Genomic DNA, 26,507 nt, shown 5'->3' on the forward strand with positions numbered 1-26,507 from the left:
AAGTCCCCTACTATAAGGGTGTTACTGTCGATTTCCCCTTTTACGGCTGCTAGTATTTGCCTTATGTATTGAGGTGCTCCTATGTTGGGTGCATAAATATGTACAATAGTTATATCTTCTTCTTGGATTGATCCCTTGATCATTATGTATTGTCTTTCTTTGTCTCTTGTAATAGACTTTGTTTTAAAGTCTATTTATTCTGATATGAGAATTGCTACTCCAGCTTTCTTTTGATTTCTACTTTCATGGAATATCTTTTTCCATTCCCTCACTTTCAGTCTATATGTGTCCCTAGGTCTGAAGTGGGTCTCTTTTAGACAGCATATATATGGGTGTTGTTTTTGTATCCATTCAGCCAGTCTGTCTTTTGGTTGGAGGATTTAATCCACTTACATTTAAGGTAATTATCGATATGTATGTTCTTATTCCCATTTTGTTAATTGTTTTGGGTTTGTTATTGTAGGTCTTTTCCTTCTCTGTGTTTCCTGCCTAGAGAAGTTCCTGTAGCATTTGTCGTAAAGCTGGTTTGGTGGTGCTGAATTCTCTTAGCTTTTGCTTGTCTGTAAAGATTTTAATTTCTCCATCAATTCCGAATGAGATCCTTGCTGGTTAGAGTAATCTTGGTAGTAGGTTTTTCCCTTTCATCACTTTAAATATGTCTTGCCACTCCCTTCTGACTTGCAGAGTTTCTGCTGAAAGATCAGCTGTTAACCTTATGGGGATTCCCTTGTGTGTTATTTGTTGTTTTTCCCTTGCTGCTTTTAATATTTATCCTTTGTATTTAATTTTTGATAGTTTGATGAATATGTGTCTTGGCTTGTTTTCCTTGGATTTATCCTGTATGGGACTCTGTGTACTTCCTGGACTTGATTAACTATTTCCTTTCCCATATTAGGGAAGTTTTCAACTCTAATCTCTTCAAATATTTTCTCAGTCCCTTTATTTTTCTCTTCTTCTTCTGGGAAACCTATAATTCGAATGTTGGTACGTTAAATGTTGTCCCAGAATTCTCTGAGACTGTGCTCAATCCTTTTCATTCTTTTTTCTTTATTCTGCTCTGCAGTAGTTATTACCACTATTTTATCTTCCATGTCACTTATCCGTTCTTCTGCCTCAGTTATTCTGCTATTGATTCCTTCTAGGGAATTTTTATTTTCATTCATTGTGTTGTTCATCACTGTTTGTTTGCTCTTTAGTTCTTCTAGGTCCTTGTTAAACGTTTCTTGTGTTTTCTCCATTCTATTTCCAAGATTTTGGATCATCTTTACTATCCTTTTCTGAATTCTTTTTCAGGTAGACTGCCTATTTCCTCTTCATTTGGTAGGTCTGGTGGGTTTTTGCGTTGCTCCTTCATCTGCTGTGTGTGTCTCTGTCTTCTCATTTTGCTTAACTTACTGTGTTTGGGGTCTCCTTTTCTCAGGCTGCAGGTTCGTAGTTCCTGTTGTTTTTGGTGTCTGTCCCCAGTGGCTAAGGTTGGTTGAGTGTGTTGTGTAGGCTTCCTGGTGGAGGGGACTAGTGCCTGTGTTCTGGTGGATGAGTCTGTATCTTGTCTGTCTGGTGGACAGGTCCATGTCTGGTGGTGTGTTTTGGGGTGTCTGTGGCCTTATTATGATTTTAGGCAGCCTCTCTGCTAATGGGTGGGGTTGTGTCCTGTCTTGCTAGTTGTTTGGCATAGGGTGTCCTGCACTGTAGCTTGCTGGTCGTTGAGTGGAGCTGGGTCTTGGTGTTGAGATGGAGATCTCTGGGAAATATTTGCTGTTTGATATTACTTGGAGCTGGGAGGTCTCTTGTGGGCCTGTGTTCTTAACTTGGCTCTCCCACCTCAGAGGCACACCCATGATGCCTGACTGGAGCACCCAGAACCTGTCATCCACATGGCTCAGAATAAAAGGGAGGAAAAAAAAGAAGGAAAGAAAGAAGAAGACAACATAAAATAAAATAAAATAAAGTAAAATAAAATAAAGTTATTAAAATAAAAAGTATTAAAAAATATTTTTTTAAATAGTAAAAAAAAAAAAAAAAAAGAAACAAGAGAGCCACCAAACCAAAAAACAAATCCATCAATAACAAGATAACAAGCACTAAAAACTATACTAAAAAAACAAACAAACATCAAAAAAACTGGACAGACAGAACACTAGGACAAATGGTAGAAGCAAAGCTATACAGACAAAATCACACACAGAAGCATACACATACAAACTCACAAAAAGGGGAAAAGGGGAAAAATTATATATCGTTGCTCCCAAAGTCCACCTCCTCAATTTGGGATGATTCGTTGTCTATTCAGGTATTCCACAGATGCAGGTACATCAAGTTGATTGTGGAGATTTAATTCGCTGCTCCTGAGGCTGCTGGGAGAGATTTCCCTTCTCTGTTCGCACAGCTCCCAGCGTTCAGCTTTGGATTTGGCCCCGCCTCTGCATGTAGGTCGCCTGAGGGTGTCTGTTCACGCCCAGACGGGATGGGGTTAAAGGAGCAGCTGATTCAGGGGCTCTGACTCACTCAGGCCGGGGGTAGGGAGGGGTCCCGAGTGCGGGGCGAGCCTGCGGCTGCAGAGGCCGGCATGATGTTGCACCAGCCTGAGGCACACCATGTGTTCTCTTGGGGAAGTTGTCCCTGGATCCCGGGACCTTGGCAGTGGCGGGCTGCACAGGCTCCGGTAGGGGAGGTGTGGATAGTGAGCTGTGCTCGCACACAGGCTTCTTGGTGGCGGCGGCAGCAGCCTTAGCATCTCATGCCCGTCTCTGGGGTCCACGCTGATAGCCACAGCTCGTGCCCATGTCTGGAGCTCATTTAGGCGGTGCTCTGAATCCCCTCTCCTCGCGCACCCCGAAACAATGGTCTCTTGCCTCTTCAGCAGGTCCAGACTTTTCCCCGGACTCCCTCCCAGCCAGCCGTGGTGTACTAGCCCCCTTCAGGCTGTGTTCACACAGCAACCCCAGTCCTCTCCCTGGGATCCAACCGAAGCCCGAGCCTCAGCTCCCAGCCCCCGCCCGCCCCGCGGGTGAGCAGACAAGCCTCTTGGGCTGGTGAGTGCCGGTCAGCACCGATCCTCTGTGCGGGAATCTCTCTGCTTTGCCCTCCGCACCCCTGTGGCTGCGCTCTCCTCCGCGGTTCCAAAGCTCCCCGCCTCTGCCACCCACAGTCTCCGCCCGCGAAGGGGCTCCTAGTGTGTGGAAACCTTTCATCCTTCACAGCTCCCTCCCACTGGTGCAGATCCCATCCCTATTCTTTCGTCTCTGTTTTTTCTTTTTCTTTTGCCCTATCCAGGTACGTGGGGAGTTTCTTGCCTTTTGGGAGGTCTGAGGTCTTCTGCCAGCGTTCAGCAGGTGTTCTGTAGGAGTTGTTCCACGTGTAGATATATTTCTGGTGTATCTGTGGGGAGGAAGGTGATCTCCATATCTTACTCTTCGGCCATCTTGAAGCTGTCTCTGCCTTGTGTTTTCTAAAACAGACACAACCTCACAACTTATTAACAAGAGATAACTGCTTTACTAAAGATGCCCTGGGGAATGAATAGTGTTAAACTGTGGGGGACATGGCAAACACTGATGAAATCCCCTTTAAGGTCCTTCTAGCCTTTCCCCAAAGGTCCTCTCCAAGTGCTTGCTAGGTTTTCTATATGTTTGCTTGAGTCACCATAACAAAGCACTGCAGGATGGGAGGCTTAACCAATAGAAAGTTACTTTCTCTCAGTCCTGGGGGCTGGAAATCCAGTATCAAGGTGTTGGCAGGGTTGGTTTCTCCTGAGGCCTTTCTCCTTGTCTTGTAGGCCATCTTCTCTCTGTGTCTCCACATCTTCCCTCTGTAATGGGACTGTGTCCAAATTTCCTCTTCTTATAAGACACCAGTCCTATTGGACTTGGGACTACCCATATGACCTCATTTTACCTTAATTACCTCTTTTAAGACCCTATCTCCAAATACAGTCACATTTGGAGTTATGATGGGTTCGAACCTTGATACATGAATTTTGTGGGGGACACAATTCAGCCTATATCATCATCCATCCATAACCTTTATACCCCCTCCCAGTTTGTGCCAATCAATTGCACGCTCTACTCAGTAAAGCCACAGCCCACACTCTGTACACCACCAATCCTGGCCCCTCCCCTTGGGAACCCCCGCTAAAGTGTACTTACTGATCCCTAAATCTGAAGCTGTTGCAATTCTGTACGTGTGTCTGTGGGAGGAGAAAATCCGTGTCTGCACCAGAGCCAGGGCAGCAGAGCACAGGCTGGTCCTTGGTGCCCCTCCTCTTGTGCCCTCTGCCCTAGCACAGCCTGCAAAACCATGGGATGCCGCCAAGGTTGCCGCTGGGAGAGCTCCCCCGCTCCCTCCAGCCACCGGGTGCTCAGAATTCCCAGCCACACAGGCTCCCCTTCGGAGGGTGTGGTTCTGCTTCTCAAGGGCAGGATGGAGCCCTGCTCTCCCTCCTCTGGTCTGTGGTGCATTTGCGGGTAGCACTGCAGTCCCATTTCTCCACCTTGACCTTCCGCTTCCCAACTCCACTTTCTAACCCGCTGGGGAGTCCTAAAAGCATCCCACCTGGGCCCTCCCACGTGTGAAATTGGGAACAGGGGGCGGGAGGAAGGAGGGTGAGAATTTAAGGAGCACGCTGTCAGGATGTGCCAGCAGGCAGATGCTTTGATAGCTTGCAAATGATTTGTGTGGTTAGGATATGTGCATGTATGCATAATTTATATATTAAGTCCATTTCTGTTGCTCTGTGAAATAGGATTTATTATAATGAATGCACCAATCTTCCCATTGAAAGGGGCCTTTCTACAGACACAATTCCTACCTAAAGCGGCTATAAATTAAGAAGATGGGTTCCCACAAGCCATAGGGGACTCCTGTTTCTTGCTGCTTCGTGGTCCTGCTCACGTGTGCTCACAGGGCACAGATGAGGGCTCGGACCCAGCGCTTCTGCCTCAGCCTCCTCGGGCAGCCTGTGCTCACAGGTTTTGAAGTTTCCATCCGGTGCTCGTGCTGTTGATTGTATTTACCTGTTCTGGTTCCATCTTGAAATGTACATTCTGGTTCGAACACTCCCCAAAGAACCACGTTCAAGCCTCTTCTTTGATGGCGTCCAGAGGGGTTCTGTTCTCTCCTTTCACTGTGCTTTTATTCTTTGGTATGAAGCTCATCAACCCCCTCCTGGGAACTGGGGAGCTGCCAGCAGGGCCAGGACCAGGCTGGCACAATTCCGGCACCCAGGGCACACAATTTAAGGAGGCGCTGATTCTCGGGTTTGAGCAAGTGCAGCGTCAGTATGTGCATGGACCTGAGAGTGAGTGCCTCCTTAAATCTTGCACCTGCCCTGCGGTCACCACTTCTTACTTTCTCCTCCAAACTCAGGAAGTAGCTTCTGTGGATCCAACAGGTCGGGTTTCAAACAGTAGGTCACCCAAATATTCCCAGGTCCCACCAGGGCATCTGCGTCCCAGCGTGGCTGCGAGGCAGAGATGGTGGGACTCCACCCCGGAGCAGTCACCGTGGGCCATTCCCAGGCAGTAAGGACAATCAGGAAAGTACAGGGAATGGGGAGAGAATTAAGATTTGCCATGATTGTTGGGGTACAGAGCTGGGGGTGCCCACTGGCAACAGAAAGCCTGGACAAGGAGGGCATAGAGGTGGCCTGAAAACCCCCTGGGGCGTGAAGTGAGGGAGGAAGGAGCCTTGGAGGAGGAAGTTGAAGGGAGATGCTGCTGAGGTGATGGAGGTGATGGAAGCCAATGCAGGAGAGTCAGAGATAGGGCTGTGACTAGCATTGATTCCAAGAGCAGCTGCTGATTGAATGTCTGTGTTCTGGGTGAAAGGTGAGGCCCGTGGGGCATCTGAGGATCATATAGCTGTACCCAGGTCCTCATTTATTTATCTATATGAGCTATTCCATAGTCACCACTTGGGTATGTTTGTATTTCCGGTAGGTCCTCGGCACGTGAGAAGTTACTGTTATCCTTCGGAGGATCTGCCATGAGAAGGCATCGTTGTTACCACTCTGAGGCTCCTGTGCTTGAATCTGGCCCAGCTGAAGCCGGCAAGTTGCAGGAAGGACCAAGGAGACAGGCAGTCACACGCCTCTCAGTTCTGTGCATCAGCCACATTCTCATCTGTGACGTCTGCCTTGTGAAAATCAAGGGCCCACTCGGATGCTTCTCAGGGTCTTAGGAGTCCAGACCTGGGCAAAAGGATCTTCACAGCCAGGTTGGACGGGCAGATTCCAGGGTCAAAGCCATTTTCCTCCTGGCTCTTGTGAGGCTATGACACCCAATAGGCAAAGCTGGGGGAGCTGCTCTCCTCTGAGGTCCCAGCGTGACTCTCCAGGTCCATGACCCCACTAGGGGATGAGTTTCTGGGGTGCAAGCAGGCTGGCAGGTTTGGGGCTGGAGGAGGAGTGGGGCATGTTCAACTCTGAAGGCTGAGACTGTGCTACAGAGGATGAGGAAATGGCAGCTCCTGAGAAAACCAGGAGGGGTGTGGAACGGCCGGCACCGGCATTTTCAGAACTGGTCTTCCTTTGAAAAAAAAATCCCTTCTGTTCACCGACATTGAAAGTGCATTTTCCACATGTCTAAATCCTGTACCCCTTGAAATTATGTTCAATGGCAAACCTGTGATGATCCGTGTGCCTCTGACTTTGACTATTTTGTCATCTGTGGTTTCCTTCCCTCCCTGGCAGGACTTGGAGATGTGACCGAGCCCGCCTTCTTCCTTTGCTCCACTAGGTGGCCCTGGGAGCCCTCAGATATCTGCCAGGCGTTCAGACAGGTGAATGAATCTCATTGGTTCACGGGAGGCATGATGCCACTGGGCAGCCCTTTTTAAGAGAAAAGCCAGGACCGGGGAGCTGCGACCCCTGAGCAGTGCTCTCCGTGTGGCTGGTAGAGATATCGGAGCTGCTGTTACAGCATCATGAGTGAGGTGAGTGGGGCTTTGACTCCTGGAGGGAAACCTGGGGATGAGAAGGGGCTCAGTTAGGCTCAGAAAATGTAGAACACTTCGACCCTGGACCCATTTGCTTGGGAGACTGACTCTGTTCATATGTGGGTTTGCATGGCAAGTGCAGACATTGGTTAAGTTTGCAACTTTTAAAAATTCACCTTAGGTAGAGAAAGGGATTCATTGTTTTGCTTGTGATTTAATTGTGACTTTGGAAAGTGCTTTGGGGTCTAGACCTCAGGAGAGAAAGCTGAGTGTTTTTAGTCCCTTGCGAAGATTTGCACTCTTGCAGCGTGTGTGTCTTCACGTGTTTTCCTTGGTGGGTACCTGTCAGAATGTGAGCAGGCAGGCCAGCTGGCGAAAGTCAGCCTCAGAAGAGAAGTGAGGGAAGGATTGCATTGCACGGCCATGTGGAAGCATTGCCTGTACAAACTACATCTGCAGTTAATCAGAGTAAAACCAGTAGAGAAATGCAAATTGTATGAACCACAAAAAATCTGCGCGTATGGGCGTGTGGGTCTAAGACGGGAGAAACTCTGGCTCCAATCTTCAATTGAAAGTCACTGCTCTGTATCTGTTTATCCAGAAGAGTTTGTTGGGGCAAACTGACAGCTCATTGTATTTTTTAAAAGATCCTATTCTCTGTCTTTCTTTTCAAAAAGGCAGTTTTGGGGTTGTACACCAACACCTTCTAATTCCACTTGGTAGCCGAGATAAATCCACTTTCATATCGTTTTGGCCGGCACTTAAATCATTATTTTAAAAAATCTTTTATTTTGCCTTTTTTTTTTGACAGATGGGTGATCCTCTTTTTTTTTGAAATCTACAGTAAAATTAACAACTTCAGAAATAAAATGCCTCTTCCCTGCTTTCATCTCTCTGATGGGTGACTTTTGATATAAACATGACATGAAGACGGAGCAGGCAAAGCGTTATAAAATTTAGGAACAGGGTTTGGGTTGGAGCCAAGGAATCGGGCAAGAAAGAGTGCGAGCGTGGATGGAGGATGGGGAGGCAGAAACCTTCCAGCAGCAGCAAACCTTCCACCACAGCAGCTCCTGTTTGCCCAGTGTCCCCAGTACCAAGCATCCAGTAACCTTATTTGAACTTCCCCACAAGCCTGTGAAGTAGGTGCTATTATGATTCCCAATTGATGGATGAGGAAACTGAGGTTCAGGGAAGTTCAAGGTCAGCTGGCTCAAAGCCACCAGCTAGTGAAGGGCAGATCCAGGACGTGGGTGGGTCTTGATGTCCAAATTGCGTATGGAATTTTCTGATCCGTAGGAACAATGCATGCCAGAGAAAGCGAAAGAGGTGGAGAGTGGGGAGCTGAGGCCAGGAAGCTGGGGCTCTGAAACAGAGACAGGGCAATGAGAGCCAGGCCTTCTTTTCCTGAACGCTCAGGTGAGGGGCTTTCTGTAGACTGGACAGAGATTTCAGTATATTCTCTGTTTGCATCGGCTCACCATACTTGCAAGTAGAAGGGATGGCCGTGTGGGGTAGGTTTTTTTATACAACTTAATAGTTTCAGATAGAAGAAGGGCTTAGAAGCCTGTGTAGCCCAGGGGGCTCCCCCTCTTCGATCAAGTTAGCTAAAGGGGACTCTTCGGGAGTGGGGATCCCCCCGTTGGCTCTCCCCTCTGGCTGTCACCCATCTTCAGCAGAGGCTCCTTGTCCCATGCCACACTCATGAGCTTTCGAGAATGCCTCAGCTTGGCAGTGTCACTTAACTGTGGGTCCCCAGGGAGACAGCAAACTTCCCAGAGCTCACCCATCATGAGGATCACAACCTCGTTTCTGCTGAACATGTAATTAGGGCAGCTCTGCAGCCGCAGCCCCGCCCCCCAGCATTCCGTCAGAGGCCTTTGCGGGCTCTTCCAAGAACTCTGCCCTCTTCCTTAAATGTTGATAAAATCCCACAACATGAACATCTCACACCTTTGCCCCCCTTTGCTTCCCTTCCAGCTCTCTCCGCCTTTCTCCCTCCTGCACCCATCCCCCCCCCCACCACGTCACGTGCAGCCCCCGTGACCAGGTCTGCAGCTCATCTCCAAGTTTCTGGGAGCGTGCCCCTCGGAGGGCGGGAATTTGTCCCTTGACTCAAACTTAAATCTGCTTAAAACATTTAATAAAGTTGAACAGAAGCTCCTTTTCCGGGTAGAGGACGGGATCTCTCCCCCCTTCCCCCTAAGCTTTTCTTTAGTTGGATGACTTCCATGTGGCTTCTAATTTTAATAATTCTCAGGCGGGGATGGATTTCAGATGATCATTTACTTACCCCAGAGGGCCAAAGCAATGGATTTTGTCAGACTTTCCCCTGACCTCAGGATTTATTTGGGTCTGATGGGCACAGAGTTGCTGCTCCAGCTGTCAGGGCATAGTGCCCGCTGCAGAAATTCCCTAGCTCACAGCTGGGCTGGGAGGAGAGGTCCTGAAAGGGCCACAGGCTCCCTGGGGTGAGCTCTCTCTTTGAGTTCTTGCAGCCTTTGGTGGGGGGACTGAGCCTGGAGCTGCTTTTAAACTGGGTGACTTTACGACCACACATCTTTTTCCCCTTTGACAACGCTTTTTAGGGGTAAGTGGCATGTGATTGAAAAGAGCAGCTCAAGTATAGCAAGGAAAGTAAAGTCCAAATCTAGGGTAACGTGAGAGAGTGGAGGTGGTTTGCAGGGGTGTCTAATTGGCATTTCAGTATTAAAGTGTGTCAGATGCGCCTGGAACAATCTATGAAATGAGCTGGAAGACAATTTAGCCGGGATCAGGATACAGGCTTCGGTACGTTCACTGGATCAAAAATCCTAAACACCAAGGTTGAAGTTTACAAAATGTGTTCTCACCTCTTCCCTGCCCAAGAAAGAGAAAGGCTCCTTTTTTTTAGTGACCTAATAATACCATTTGAAAAAAAGTTCCACCAACAATGACAATCAGTTCCATCTTCTCATTCAGGTGTCTGTTTTTAAGTTGCTTTTTAAAAGAACTTATTTAGGAGAGCCAGGAGCAAGATATTAATGCATAAAGGCACACATTTGGAGAGTTGATTTAAAAAATGACACACACCATCGCCCTGTTTGTGAGAGGATGGGGGAGTTCCCGGTTGCATAATGCATCCGTTGACAGCTGTGAATTAGACTTGAGACTCCTTTGGGAAAGCGTTCTCCTGACGCTTCCCTGTTGCTGGCCACAGTCTCTTTTCTTGCATCGGCTTGGATGGGATGTTGCAATTTGGTGCCAGATTTCTGGGCCTTTCTCGCATCCAGGCATTGGCCACGACAAAAGGACCACACCTGTCAAGGCATGGTTTGAACACACCGAGGAATTTTGTGGGTCAAATCTTTAGACCCACATGTGTATCCTTAGCACAGAATCAGAAGCAAGAAGAAAGCAGTGAACAGTGTTGCTCTGGACAGAGATTGCAAGGGAAAGCTATGCCCACTTATATTGGGGGGCGGGGGATGGAAAAGTCTTGATTTTTTTCCCGGAAGTAGCCATTGGTTTAAAAATCACGTATGACACTGGTTTAGGGCTCATCTACTCAGCTCTCCGGGTAACCCTTTGGTGAGAGAAATAGTAAGATGAAACAGGCCTAAAATGAAAATTAGTATAGTTGTGTGCTTCCTATGATGTAATAGTGAACTGAAACAGATGCTGACGGGTGAGTAATAGGTTTGCAAGGAACAGTATAATTTCGACCAGTTAAGCACGGATTCTGAGGGTAACTGTGCACAGTGTAGATTTTGCAACTGGCCCCAAAGGCTTAGCAAGAGAAGGTCAAATGAAAATGCAATTCCTTATGTAATTTTAACCTCATTTGGGGATATGTCTGAGAGGAGATATAGGAAGATCCAGCAAAATCCATATGGTTATGCTGGATCACACATCGATAGATGCTCTCTCTACTCTAATTGGGAACAATAGGTCTAGAAAGACACCAATTGCAACTTGGGTTCGAGTTTCAACATTTCCTAAGTGGGAAGAGGCCACAGTGAAGCAAGAAAATGTGTTTGCTGGGCTGGTGATGGTAATGGATTATTATAAGATTGATTTCCCCCATCCTGCATTTCATTAACGAATGCTGTGGGATTAAGTCTCACCGTTTTTCTCTTTTGAATTCTAAGAGTGACAGAATGCAAGATGTATTTTTTTTAGAGAGAAAAATTGAATAAATGACTCACAATTGATTTTGTTAGGGGTTTAGTAGAATAGTGTGATCAAGATGAAGGGGAAACATGAGCTTTTGTAATGGGAAGTGCCTTGAATTTATGATGAACACATTCTCTGCATTATTTTTTAAAATTCTAATTTCCGCTCTCAGTGCTTTATCAGAGGTGTTGTCATAGGTGGAAAGAATTCACAATTTGTTTGGGGTCTTTCTGTTCTTGGTCCACGGGGCACACTGAACTATTTGAACACCTGAATGATATCATGAACCCAAGCCTGGGGCTTTCCATTAATTTAGAATGACTTTCCAGAAAGGGCTTCATAGTGGGGGAAAAGAAAGATTTTATGGGATGCATATGCACAGGTATATATTATATTTGATTGATATTTTTATGAAACACTGCAGTAAAGATCATGCTGTTAAAGTACCACAGACTGAGTGACTTATAAACAATAGAAATTTATCGCTCACGGTTCTGGAGGCTGGCCGTCTGAGACCAGGGTGTCAGCATCCTTGGGTGAAGGATCTCTTCCGGGTTGCAGACTTCCCACTGTATCCTCACCTGGTGGAAGGGGTGAAGGAGCCTTCTGGGGTCTCTTTTATAAAGGCACTAATCCCATCCATGAGGGCTCCACCCTCATGACTTAATCACCTCCCAAAGACCCCACCTCCTAATGCCATCACCTTTGGGTGTTAGGATTTCAGCATGTGAATTTTGGGGGACACAAACATCCAGACCATAGCAAGTATTATGGGTTACATTTTATTTATTAGAATTATCCTACCTAGACTTTGAACTTCCTGAGTCATCCACAGACCTGGCTCCTGGTGTGGCACTTTGTAATGTTCAGTAGATTAATCTACGGGATGAATCAGTAGATTTCAGGTTGTGGATTTATCAGTGACCAACAGACCAGCACCCTCTTCTCTAAATGTTGAGATTTGTGGTCCAGGTGAGTTTGGAGAGAAAAAAATTCTCTCTTCTGTTGTTTATGGGTTTGAAACCTGTGTTTGCCATTTAAATCCTTTTAAATTGGAAATGGGTGCATTGTTATACATGCAAAATAAATACCTTCCCGGCAGGCAAAGAAAATGAGAAAAACTTAGAAGAATCTCAATAGAAAGAACTCTTGACATTTGGGAAAATGTCAAGGAAAATAGGGAGCTGAGGGAGGGATGGAGAATTCTAATATCCTTCAGTTTGGGGTTATTCTACATTGAGATTATTTTGATTCAGACAAGTTCTGTGAAATTCAAACAAAAAGGGGTGGTAATCTGAGGGGCAGAGCCCGTGACTACCTTGAAAAATGGCTGATGTATTGAAATGGAAAACCAATTTGACTGGGATTAGAGGCGAATAAGAAGTAGTCCAAACTGATCTTTAGTACGTTAGCTCCATATGCCCAATCGTTCAGCCAAACTGTGAATCTGGAGTATTGTTGCAGGCGCAATATATCTAGCATACAGGAGGCAAGTTGCATATTTAAATATTTTAATTAATACTTAAAAATGAAGCACCGATGTTACTACTAATTAAAACAAATATTTTAATTATAGGTGCATATTTAAATATTTCAAATTAATTTATATTTGAAATAGGAATACAGGACAATTCATATGCTAAAAGACATCAATTCATATTTGTCCTCCTGGGAAGTAGGACATTGAATTGTGCATCCAGGCTGCTGTGCAGTCTCGTGGGGTCTGTCTCCACTCTTTTATTGTCCCCAGGCACAAACTACTTACCGTTCTTCCAGTCTTTGGAATGAAGTGAGGTATAAATAAGGAATGGGGAAACATTTTCCATTCGATTTGGTACAGGTGCCCTTTGGGTACAGATAGGAGAATGTTCTATAGCTCATTGCTTTGTGTCATAGGCCAGGCAAGCTTGCCACATCTGGCAACGGCCCAAACCCATAAATCCAACATCCATTTCTGGGCTGTTTTACATGAACCATTCAGTATAAGTTACATATTCCAGGCATCAATCTGCTTGAATATTGTTTGTGCCTTGCAAATAGCCCTAAATTTATGCTTCAGAATCTCACTAAATGACTTCTTGTTCCATATCTGAAAGGGAAACGCTTGGCCATATGTATAACATTGCCAGTGGAAAAATCAAGCACCCACTAAATGCCATTATTTTATATTTTACTCTTAATCTGCCACTTTTTAAATAAAAGGAAGACAAATTAGAATCATAAAGCAAGAAGGTAATCATCCACACATTGAAAACGCTCCTGCAGGACATCTAAAGGGAAGAAGCCCCAAAGTGTGAACTGCCCCACTCAAAGAGGGCAATTTTCATATCATGATGGAGCTATAAGGAAGAACAGGGAGTCCTTTGCTCTGGGAGGTTTCAGCCTCCAGTTTGAGGACACTGGTGGATTTCCTAAGACTGAAATATCTCAAGTCATCCATATTGCAGTCCTTCACCAAATGGCCTGGAATGTCTTTTGAATGTTAGGTTTCAAATACTTGCTCATGGAGATTTGATAACTGAGTTTCTTTCTGGATTGACGTGAGATTACGCTTTGCTGGCTATTATAATCCAAAACTGTTGTGGAGTGGCACGGTGAAAGAAATGGTCATCTGTCCCCATAACACTGCACCCGTATCGTGGCCAAGGTTCTAACAAAGTGACTAGTTATTTTAATTTTATACGATGCATGAGAAGAGGACCCCAGAGACTGACAATACTCATTAACATTGGTCTTAACCAAACAAGAGAGTAAAAATATAGCAAGGAAATACGTTCTTTCTTTTTCCCAAGATCTTTTTGAAATTTTTTTTTTTAGCCAATACACTTTTCTGTCAGTCATGTGGTTAAATTCCAATATTTAAAAACTAATTACACTTGTTTTAAAGATTAAGATTCCTTTTTTTTTTTCGGTACGCGGGCCTCTCACTGTTGTGGCCTCTCCCGTTGCGGAGCACAGTCTCCGGACGCGCAGGCTCAGCGGCCATGGCTCACGGGCCCAGCTGCTCTGCGGCACGTGGGATCTTCCCGGACCGGGGCACGAACCCATGTCCCCTGCATCGGCAGGCGGACTCTCAACCACTGTGCCGCCAGGGAAGCCCTAAGATTCTTACATAAATAATTTCCTTATTAAGTATTATCCACTGTTTCCTTAGGGGTTGTTAGAAAAATATCACTTTATTTTCTTGAGCCTGGCAAAATGGATAATTGTGCCTAGGCTTTTCTTTTCCACATTTCCGTACGCTTGTTTGATGTGCAGAAGAATCCCTGAGGCCGTGAAGTGGTCAAATTCTGAGCCTGAGAGCATCCACTGTGATGGTCTCCTCATTTGGGAGGGTTGAGAGGTCATCAGTAGACACAGGTGTTGACACAAACCTGCCCACGTTCAAGGTGGCAGAGTGTGTTGAACCCTCTATAAAGATCCTCTCTCTTCATGAGTCTCAAAGAGCTGTAGATGGAGATGCAACAAGCACAACTTCAAACTATTATGCCATGGGAACACATCCCTGAAACAATTCAAGGTGGTTTGAAATGATTCTGGTCTCTCCCTAGTGAAACCATCGCTATCCTGCCCCTTGCTTTCTTTGACTTTTTCACCATTAGCTGTGGTAATTCTAATAATAAACATCCACAAGTACTTAAAAACTAACATTCAAAGCTTATCAGCTTTTGGGGAACCATTTCCTCAGTCATCCTGCAGATCCGTGACAGAGCAATGGAATGGTGTACACAGTGACCGTGGGTATCAATTCTCAAGAAGAGTGTACGCTCTCAGGGAAACAATTGGGGCATGCGTGCACAATAATTTTTTATTAACTTATTTTAAAATTATTTATTCATGCTAATGTGCTCATCTCTTAAGTGCAGTTATGAAACATACCAAAAATAAGCATTGAAAAGAATGACAGAATGATGAAATAAGCTATACTTTAGATATCTTGCTAATTGTGATGGCTCTATTAATCTTAGTCAAAATTTCAAGGCACCGTATATACTTGTGAGAGATAATTGTTGATGGAAAATGTGGAAATCTATAGTTCACATTGTCTTGGTAACTAATAGTCTTGGTAACTGCACTTCTTTTTTTTTAAAAAAAATTATTTATTTATTTTATTTTGTTTATTTTTGGCTGTGTTGGGTCTTTGCTGCTGTGCGCGGTCTTTCTCTAGTTGCGACGAGCATGGGCTACTCTTCATTGTGGTGCACGGACTTCTCATTGCAGTGGCTTCTCGTTGCGGAGCACGTGCTCTAGTAGATGTGGCACATGGGCTCATTAGTTGTGGCTCATGGGCTCTAGATCACAGGCTCAGTAGTTGTGGCACACAGGCTTAGTTGCTCTGCGGCATGTGGGATCTTCCTGGACCAGGGCTCAAACCCTTGTCTCCTGCATTGGCAGGCGGATTCTTAACCACTGCGCCACCAGGGAAGCCCTGCGCTTCTTTTTGAGCTGAATTTGTTGACTGTGATTTTTAAGCCTGTATTGGCACTTGTGAAGATATTCTAATAGGAGAAGTGTTAGGTAGCATTTCCATTGTTTCCCTGTTGCTTTTGCTGGAAGTATTAATATCTGTGAAAATTTTATGCAGGAATTTTTTTATTCCTGTAAAAAACAGAAAATTTACCATCTTTCTCATTTTTAAGTGTGTAATTCAATCGTATGGTTTATTTACTTCGTTGTGAAACAGATCTCCAGAATTTTTCATCTTGTAAAACTGAAATTCTACCCATTAAACAACTCCCTGTTCTCCTTCCTCTATCCTCTGTTAACCACCTTTCTATTTTCTGTCTCTATGAATTTGACTACTTTAAGTACCTCATATAAGTGGAATTATACAATATTTGTCTTTTTTTTTTTTGTAACGGGCTTGTATTACTTAGCTTCACGTCCTCAAGGTTCATCCATGTTGTAGCATGTGACTATGCAGGAATTTTTTAAAGCCACTTACCTACTGTGGTGCGATTAGGTTGGTTAAATGTAGGTGTATAAATATAAATCCTCTTACCGGAGCACAAGGAACTGCAGTGCAGCATGTGGTGATATTCCAAGAGCAACTTAAGAGTGAGGGAGTCATAGAAATCAAAGTCATGGTTACCAAAGGGGAAAGTGGTGGGAGGAGGATTAATGGATACATACCACTATATATAAAAGAGATAAGCAACAAGGTCCAACTGTATAGCACAGGGAACTATATTCAGTATCTTGTAAGAACCTATAATGGAAAAGAATCTGAAATAGTATATATATATATATATTATATATAATATGTATATATAAAACTGAATCATTTTGCTGTACACCTGAAACTAACACAACATTGTAAATCACTATACTTCAATTAAAAAAAAAAGGGAAAAAAAGAGGGAGGGTGTTCTGGACAATCCTTAGTCGTGGGATTTCCACTGTTCCCCACCCACCAAATGATGATGTCGATATCAATCCAGATAATAGCTACTGGTAACATCTAATTTCTTTCTTACTGATCTTAGATCCTAAACTGATATACATAGACATTCTGAAATTCTCTTCACCACGCATAGTTGTAAGAGTTGAGCACCTTGCAGCCCCTGAGGTGCCATCCATTCTGCAGTCTGTGTCAGTGGTGCCCTCTGGAGTTGTGCAGTGCACAACCTGTGCAGCTGAACGTGGTGGCCCTGCACCTTCCTGGGGCGCAGCTGGCCTGCTTAAAGACCATTGACCCAGAGAAAGAAGGTTGTTTCTACCGTCCTGCTTAGAATTAAAGGAGGCCCTATTGTCATTTCATTCCAGGTAGTCATTTAAAATAGGGAACTGAGTGCCCCAAGGCTAATCCTGTTCAAAATCACAGAGATTCTTGAGCAAAAGTCAGGCTAGGTTTCACTTACACATTTCCTATCCTATTAAATTTCTCATTTTCTGACATATCCTGGATACAGCCCAATTTCTTTTGTACCTGTCCCAATTCCATTTAGGACTTGGACATGAAACATATTAAAACTAATATTGTCCTGGATTATTTTTTTCCGAGTAAAAAAAGAACAACCACAGAAATCTTGACAAAGTTATTCTTTCCTTCACCAGGGCTTCCACTTTGTTTCTAGAGGTTCACGTATCCAAGCCGACCCCCTCACTCTCCCACCCCAATCACACATGAAGTTGGTAAATGTCAGTATTGCTACTCTTGTACAATATCTCGTAAAGATCTCTGTTCACAAAGTTTCCTTCTGCATCGTCCAGCAGAGTTTCCTTGACTTTGAGTTTACACCAGTGGCCTTCATTCCTTGCCTTACCCTCCTTGGCTCTGTTTGAAAGTGCAAGACCATTCTAAACCCCCAAAATCAAACTCTTAGAAAATGTTTGCTCAGGCAACAGAGTCCTTTTCTATGGCAAAACCATTGCACGTACAGGCAGACCTTGGAGATATTTTGGGTTCAGTTCCAGACCACTGGAACTGAAATAAAGTGAATATCTCAATAAAGGGACTCACGCAAATGTTTTTGTTTCCCAGTGCGTACAAAATTTACATTTACACTGCACTGTAGTCTATTATTAAGTGTGCAATAGCATTATGTCTAAGAAAAAGTACCTACCTTAATTAAAAATGCTGTATTGCTGAAAAGATGCTATCATCTGAGCCTTCAGCGAGTCATACTCATTTTGCACAGTCACATCAAAGATGACTGATCAGAGATCACCATAACAAATATAATAACGAAAAAGTTTGAAACATTGTGAGAATTACCAAAATGTGACACAGAGACACAAAGTGAGTAAATGCTTTTGGAAAAATGGCGCCAATAGACTTGCTTGACACACTGTTGCCACAAACCTTCAATTTGTAAAAAATGCAATATTTGCAAAGTGCAGTAAAACGAGATATGCCTGTTATTGGTATTTACTTACCCTCTCAAATTTCTGTTTGCCTTCTAGATTATGAATATTTAAAAGACAGAGACTGTGTCTTCTACACCCTTTCATCTCCTCAGCACATACCATTCAACCCACATTGATGGAGAATCCATTATATGTTGGACATTGTGCTGGGTGAATGGACCCCTCCCCTCAAAGAGCTTATAGGCTACTGGGGGAGACAGAGTTCACATAAAATTAACTGGACGACAGGGTCCATACAGGGTACGGGGCTACTCATTGTATAGACCAAGTGCCAGGGAAGCATTGGTTAACATCATTGTGCAGACCTGGAAAGGGGAAGAAGGATGTGACCTGCAAAACCTTCCCAAAGAGTCAATGCTTACAAAAGTAGGGGCTCAGTACATGTTGGCTGAAGAATAACCACCATAACTAATGGTTAATCTTAAAAGTCATATATGTTAGAACCTCATGCGAATTTAGCAATCTTCAGGTCCAATGAATGGATACACATCTATTAGGATACTATTCAGTTATCCCTTGGTATCCTAGGGGGATTGGTTGGTTCCAGGACCACCCTGCCCACGGATGGATACCAATCCAAAGATGCTCAAGTCCCTTATATAAAATGGCATAATATTTGCATATAACCTACACATATCCTCCCATATACTTAAATCATCTCCAGATTACTTATAATGCCTAATACAATGTAAATTATGTCAATAGTTGTAAATAAAATGTAAGTGCTAAGTAAATAGTTGCTAGCATGCAGCAAATTCAAGTTTTGCGTTTTGGAACTTTCTGGAATTTTTAAAAAATATTTTAAATCTGCGGTTGGTTGAATCTCAGATTCAGAACTGTCAGATACGGAGGGCTGACAGTAGTTGATTTCTAACTCCTGCTTAGTGATGTAAATTGCTTTAAACATGCTGGACATTTTCTTCATCCTTATTAATGAATAGTTGGGTTCTACTGACTTGTCATATCTTTCTTTAAAAGTGTTAAGTGAAAATAAATCTGTTCAGTACTTTGGAAGCAGATTACATGAGGACAGTCAATACGATTTTTGGAATTGTGCATATTGTGTTATTTTAAAAGTTCCATATTCTGATTGTGAGAAATGCCTAAGTGAATTTAGATATGCCTGTAATCTGTCTTCTGTGAGGGTATTAACGTTTGTCCATGGCAGAATATCATTGCACGCTTTGTATCTCAGAGCCCCGGGGGGCTTCTTACTTATTATTATTATTTTCTTGTCTTTGGAGTTCGTTCAGGGCGTGGGCTCATCCCTGTATTTATAGCTCAGTTCTCACATATGCATAAGTCCTGTTCAAAATACCGAGATAATACAGTGTCACATCACAAATATTATTTCTGGCAATGTTCTCTACCTCCAAAATGTGGGCCATTTTACTTCCTCTTGATGTCTTCTTAAAATAGATGTAGCCATTTGTCAATCTGTACTTCCACCAAATACCTCTTGCAAGTTCACTGTTATTTTTTCATCTAGATTTTGTCTTTCCCAACTTCAGAGCAGATTCAGTTCATTTGCGGGGCACTGTTTTGTGAATTTCCACATCACCCTTTTTATGCTGAGTTCTTGCTGAGAGCCAGATTTGACTGAAATGCATGCAAGAGCTTCCCCACGGTTGAATTTTGGATGAGGATTTGGAATTCTCACCTGACACAAATATATATGCCGTGTGATATAACTGTAGGGTCACAAGCAGGGGCCTCAGGGGACCTTGCTCTGCTCCTGTGTCCCTTCAGTATTACAACAAGGAAGCAGGACAGGGGCTGAAGAGTAGAGCAGATTCCCATCAGAAACGAGGCCACTTAAAAACAAGCCACAGCTCTGTCATCTTTTGCTCCAGTCCATCTCTACCATAAACCTCTTTCCAGGTGACAGGAGCTCAGAGCTGGGCAGTCTAAGTGAGCCTGTCACTGGGTGGTGGGGAGAAGACCAGTGACACGATTTGGGGGGACAGTGAAAAATAGAAATGTGGTGCTCCATGTTGAACATGATGAAGAATTTCGAGAACGTGATGCCAAGTGTGGGCCCTTTAAGTGAGATACCCTGTAGGGGACTGCAAGTGTCACAGGGCCACAGGACTGGCCCCGTGACGTGGGGGAAGGGAGGTGTGGAAATGGGGGCTGCCGATTGCCTTTTAGTGAAAAAAACAAAACTAAAAATAGAACTACCATATGACCCAGCAACCCACTACTGGGCATATACCCTGAGAAAACCATAATTCGAAAAGAGTCATGTACCAAAATGTTCATTGCAGCTCTATTTACAATAGCCAGGACATGGAAGCAACCTAAGTGTCCATCGACAGATGAATGGATAAAGAAGATGTGGCACATATATACAATGGAATATTACTCAGCCATAAAAGGAAATGCAACTGAGTCATTTGCAGTGAGGTGGATGGGCCTAGAGTCTGTCAAATAGAGTGAAGTAAGTCAGAAAGAGAAAAACAAATACCGTATGCTAACACATATATATGGAATCTAAGGGAAAAAAAGTTCTGAAGAACCTAGAGGCAGGACAGGAATAAAGACACAGATGTAGAGAATGGACTCGAGGACATGGGGAGGGGGAAGCTGGGACGAAGTGAGAGAGTGGCATGGACTTACAAATACTACCAAATGTAAAATAGATGGCTAGTGGGAAGCACCCGCATAGCACAGGGAGATCAGCTCAGTGCTTTGTGACCACCTAGAGGGGTGGGATAGGGAGGGTGGGAGGGAGACGCAGGAAGGAGGATATACGGGGATATATGTATATGTATAGCTGATTCACTTTGTTACAAAGCAGAAACTAACACACCATTGTAAAGCAATTATACTCCAATAAAGATGTTAAAAAAAAACAAAACAGAGAGACAGAGTGCTGTAACATAATTCCATTATCTCTTTGCCATGCTTGGAGCTTTTTATATATGGTTTTCCCCTCTCCAAGGGGAGGCTTCCGGAATGGCCCACGCCTGACCATGGAAGCAAGGTGACTTGAGGGTCTTAGCTACAAATCAGATGCAGCTTTCATGCCAGCTTGGAGGAAGCCCACCCAGGGACATGCTTGAACAAGGAATCGATGATGCTGTCTGACCCCGCGGGACTGTCATGAGGTTGGAGCCATAAAACGGATTCAAAAACACTTGGAAAGCATATATTTTTTAAAGACCATATAAATGGTAAGCTATAACCTCAATGTGAAAAATTCCCCTGAGTCGGATTCCAAACGTCTTTACTGAGTGAGGTTGCTGGCTCTGAGGGGAACGTTTCGTCCTGAGACTTTTCCTGCACTTAAGCCTTCCGTCCTCACCCTTTTCTCCTTGTGTGTGTGATGTCAGGGGACACAGAGGGCAGGTGTGTTATGCTTGTCCAATTAAGGGAACATTTTGGGGCTTGGGAAGTACAAAGCTCTAACCATAGTAAGAACCAGGTGGGCGGGTATGAGACAGGTTGGTGGCGTGAGCTCCCTTCATTTTTAACAGCCCCGTCCCTGGAAGGCAACCTTCAACTAAATTACAGCTGGGTTTTGTTTTCCAGCAAATTAAATTGTTCTGGATTTCGGAGGGATTTGAAAATAAAATTTGGAGCAATATTGCTTGTGAAGAAGGCAGAGACGTTAGACTGAGCTGGTCAGTGCTTCTGGGTGGGTGGGGCCTGTGTATGTTTTGTTTTAAGTGGAGAGAGTGCTAGAATCTTCACCTCCCCAGGGGGCAGCTGATTCAATGGCCCATGTAGCTTTTTCTTTTGTTCATTTTATTTATTTATTTTTGAAGCATAGTTGATTTACAGTGTTGTGTTAGTTTCAGGTGTACAGCAAAGTGAGTCATTTATACAGACATATATATATATATATATTCTTTTTCAGATTCTTTTCCCTTATAGGTTATTACAAAATATAGAGTTCCCTGTGCTCTACGGAAGGTCCTTGTTGTTTATCTATTTTATATATAGTATAGCTTTTCTGCTGTCTTCTAATTTCTAATTCACTTCTTGAGCTGTGACAGCTGATTTAGGACAAAGCCTTCCCCTCTCTTCCAAAAGTATAAAACCTCAGACTTCTACCATGTTCTGAAGCTATTTTTGTTTTACTTGAGTGGGGAAAAAATCCCTGGCTGCTTCTTTATTACCGAAAAAGAAAGACACTAGCTTCTGAAGCCTGGGACAGCCCCCTTTCGGAGAAGCCCACGGAGTAGCGAAAGGGGCTGAGTCAACGTCTGCGCTCCGTCACAACAAGTCAACGTACAGGGACCGAGCTTTGGCTTTTTCTTAGGAGGAGTGTCCAGGCAAGAGTTTATGAAGCTAGTTAAACGTGTGAAAATAAATCGGGACACCGAGACAGAGTGAATTACGGAGAGAGAGCTGTCTGCAGGGTCCTGGAGCCCTGTTCTAGCATCTTACAGATCCTTGGGGCTTCCAAAGATGGCCCAGGCAGGTTGAGTTGACTGTGGCTGTATATGGACCCCCACGTCCTTTTATTCAAGCTCAGACTTGGGGAGAGTCTGCCGATTGGGTGAGAGGCACACACGATGTAAGGGGGTCACTAGGTCCTTCCAGAGTCCTTCCACCTTCCTTCTCTGGTCATCGTCTACCCTCCTCCTGCATCTTCTCTTTCTAAAAAGAAAATAAATCAGTGATTTATACCAAACACACAAATGCATCCACAGCAGAAACAGAGGCCCAGGGAACTTCAAGTGAAAGTAACAACAACTAACAGGCAGAGGCTGCATAGTTTATGAAAAAAAATGAACATGCAGACCAATAGTCTGTCTTTGGATTCTCATCATAGCCATGTGAAATACATGCTTAATTTAATCGTATTTATTTTAATTCTCCACGAAGAAGAAACTGAGCAGGTCAAGAAGCAGCTGAATGAAATCACTTGTTCAGGGTCCTTCAGCCACATTTGAGAGCTGGGTTTCCTCTTTCCTCAAACTGCTGAGCCCCGTATGCCTCCGTTCCCTTAACTTACTGCAAGTTGAATACGATGGAAAAGAAGGAGGCATTTGTTTTCCAAGTCTCTTTTACCATTACTTGGCAGTCTGACTTTTTTCCAGGGACCACATCTAGGTAATGTGACTATTTTTATCTCATTGAATTCTCACAACCTGATGAGGTCGGTGTATTGTTACGCCCATTTTATAGAAGCAGAAACTGAGGCTCAGAGAAGTTAAGTGTTGTGAGCAGGGTCACACAGCTGCTAAGTGACAGGGCTGGAGAGCCTGGACAGCCTGATTCCAGGGCTCTCTTTCTTTTCTTTTTTTTAAAGTCAGGTTTATTAAGGTATAATTTATATATAGTAAAATTACCCTTTTTAAAGTTGTACAGTGGATGAGTTTTGACATGTTTACAGTCTTACACTTGCGATATAGACTATCAGACTATATAGACTATCAGACTCCCAGAAGTTCTTTTGTTTCCCTTTGGAGTCAGTCCCCTGGCTCTACTCTTAGCCCCAGAACCCAGGTTCTTCAGTATCACACCTTAAATAAAAGTAAGCCCAACTGGTTATGCAAGGTGTTTACAGTGTCTAGAGAATAGCACGATCACATAGTTGAAAATAATTTAAATCGTATATTGCAACAATTTCCAAATGGTGCTTTACAGTTGAGAGCTGATGTATTAGAAATGTAAAAAAAAATGACCAGGGAGGGGTGACAATCGGGTCCTTGTCAATCACTCCAGGGTCTCACAGAGCAGACAGGGTATGCTGTGAAGTAGGGGGTGCTCAGCTTCTGCACAGCAGCCTCAGCGCAGTCTCCGTTTGGGTGTCTGTCCTGGTCCTTAAACTGACGCTCAGCATCGCTACCTGATCCCACTCGTGGGGCCTGGCTCTGGCCAGGCTCCTGTGACCACGCAGAAACCAGCGAGGAGCTTCCAGCCAGCAGGGCCCCTCTGCCGTCGCTCTGCCCTGCATCACTGTCTGCACCCGTGTGGCTGCAGACAAGGACGTCCGTGATGCAGCTGGGAAAGCCCTGGCTCTGGGCTGATTCTGGGTCATGCCGTGTGGTTTAAAGAGAACACTTACCTTCTTTCGAGCCCGAGACAGCATCCTGCCTCCGTGCACTTCGGGGTTCAGGAGGGAATTCAGCCCCCTCCCACAGAATGGCACACCCATGGAGAGCAGGCACCCAAAGTGATGCGGAAGGAGGACGCCCCTGTGCTCTCTGGGACCAGGGTCCAGGGCATGCGGGGCAAGGCCAGTGCAGAGCTTTCTTCTATGTGCATCTGGAGTTCAGCCCAAGTGGAGGACTCTGTTCTCTGACGTGCTGCTTATTTGCATTATTCGTTTGCCAGGACTGCTGTAACAAATCCCACAGACCAGCTGCCTTAAACCGTAGAAGTATATTCTCTCTTGGTCCTGGAGGCCACGAGTCCGAGCTCAAGGTTATCAGCAGGGTTGGTTTTTGCTGAGGGCTGTGAAGGAGAATCTGCTCTGGGTTTCTGTCCTTGGCTTGTAGATGACATCTTCTCCCTTTGTCTCATCATACTGTCCTCCCTCTATGCATGTCTGTGTCCAAATTTCCCCTTTTTATAAGGACACCAGCCTATTGGATTAAGGCCTGTCTTAATGACCTCACTTTAACTTGATCACCTCTGTAAGGACCCGATCTCCCAATCAAGCCACTTTCTGAGGTTCTGGGGGTTAGGGCTCCAATTCTGGGGACACACAATTCAACAAATAACACTGCAAATGTGGTGGTGCCTTCCACCCAATTTCAAAGACCATTTGGAACCTTCCATGCCTTTCATTTTCAAGGAGAATTGACAGCAACACATGTCATCGTGACTCTTCGTTGAGCTAAGTTGAATAAATGAAGCAAAGTGATTTTATTGGCATATTTGAGGTACGTGGATTTGAAAAGTTAGAGGTATTTACTGCAAATGAATTTAATAGGACATGAACTCATCCCACGATGAACTCATAGAACTCATCATCGCATCTATGAAATTAGAGGATCCCATACAGAAGCCGTTACATAGCAACTATTCTTTAAATTGCAACCTTTACCTGTTGTGAAATTGTATGTGTGGTATATGACATTTTTATAAAACGGAGGCTATATTTATGTATGTCCACACAGAAAAAAATGGGAAGCAAATACTCTGGAATATTTCAAGGAAGATTACCTAGATTAACTCTGAATAGTTGGATTATAAGTAGTTTTTTGCTTTCCTCCTTGTGTGTTTATTTTCCAAAATTTTCTTTTCTTGGAAAAGAAGATGGGCACAGAGGAGATTTTTAAGGGTAGAAAGTACTAATTTAAAATATATGGCTATAGGATAAAGTATAAAGCAAATTTCAATAAGGCAAACCACCAATCCCTAAAAATGAGGGATCTTTTTACCATAAAGGTCAGGATGAAAATGCTAGAAGCTGAATACAGTATTTAAGGCGGAATTATTTGTCTTTCAGAGGTGAAAGCAGGGGGCGGAAGAATTAGGAGGAATAATGAAGGTTAATGCGTTTGTCATGCAAGATCCTGTCATTTTCTTTTTAACCAACCTTTTGACTTTCTTTGAAACCCTGCAGCTGAAGTTCTCTTCTGAAATTGGTTTCTACACCTTTAGGGATTAAATTAGTGGATTTTTTGAATACTCAGTTTTTGGAATGTTACCAGGAGAAATATAGATGATTTTAAAATACTGGTGGCAAGAAATTAAATCAATTCTGTCCTTATCACAAAATGCTGGCAGAAAAGACTCTTCTGCTCTTCAGACAGATGCAGCGCCCTTGATTTGGAAGGGGCCTTTCATGGTGTGCCTTTGGAGTCACTGAGAAGCCACTGGTTTAATGACTGTGGTGGCTCTGAGCACCGTCAGCTACCTGCTGGCTGACCCAGCTGTTTATCTTATTTCACTGCACGATCGCTGTGATTTCCCATCTCTGTCCATTTAAAATCTGATATTTCATCTAAGACACTCACGATCTTTCGTCAATAAAACATTATATGTAATGCCGTAGAAACACGCCTTAATATAATACCATAGGAACATGCCTTTTTTGTTTCTTTATAAACACAGTGATCAAAAAACACCTCAGAAGGGTGGGCTGAGATCTTTGGGGCTGGTTCTGCATCTTGTCATCTCTCCTGTGAAGGATATTGACCCTGGTAAGAATATGCAGTATCTGAGCCGTCACGGTCCCTGTGTCCCTTCTACGCCAGACATGCAGAGAGGTGTTTTTCCTCTTATTTATGACCCATCTTAGGCTCTGCTTGTCACGATGCTGCTATTTCAGGGGCTCCAGGATCCCTGAACCCATTAGCAGTCTGAATATCAGGATGCAACAGCACAAAAGGAAAACAGTGCCACACAGAAAAATAACTTCAGAGGAAATGCATCATCGGGGGATAGACGGTGTGAAGTAGCACTTGCTAAACGAGAGCTTCCAAGCCACCCTGAGGATGGGATGGACTTTTCTTTCCCTCTTTTGCCAAATCTCTGCAACTCCTTGGTAGACAGAGTCCAGCAGAGGCCAGATGTTGGGGACAGAGGGGAAAAGGTTAAAAGATGCCTTGAAACATGTATTTTCCTTTCCCTTGATACAGAGA

General features: G+C 44.1%; 1 protein-coding gene across 1 annotated transcript in view; it reads left to right on the forward strand.

The window, feature by feature from the left end:
* Window positions 1–6,838: 6,838 nt before the first annotated feature.
* Window positions 6,839–26,507, forward strand: part of PCP4 (Purkinje cell protein 4) — a 55,758-nt gene continuing 36,089 nt past the window's right edge. Inside the window, exon 1 of the mRNA XM_004315362.4 lies at window positions 6,839–6,930. Coding sequence (XP_004315410.1) covers window positions 6,922–6,930 — 9 coding nt within the window. The 5' untranslated portion in view covers window positions 6,839–6,921. The remainder of the gene's footprint in view (window positions 6,931–26,507) is intronic.

Source organism: Tursiops truncatus, chromosome 4 (genome assembly GCF_011762595.2).
Source record: "Tursiops truncatus isolate mTurTru1 chromosome 4, mTurTru1.mat.Y, whole genome shotgun sequence".
In the NCBI taxonomy this organism is placed as follows: Eukaryota; Metazoa; Chordata; class Mammalia; order Artiodactyla; family Delphinidae; genus Tursiops; species Tursiops truncatus.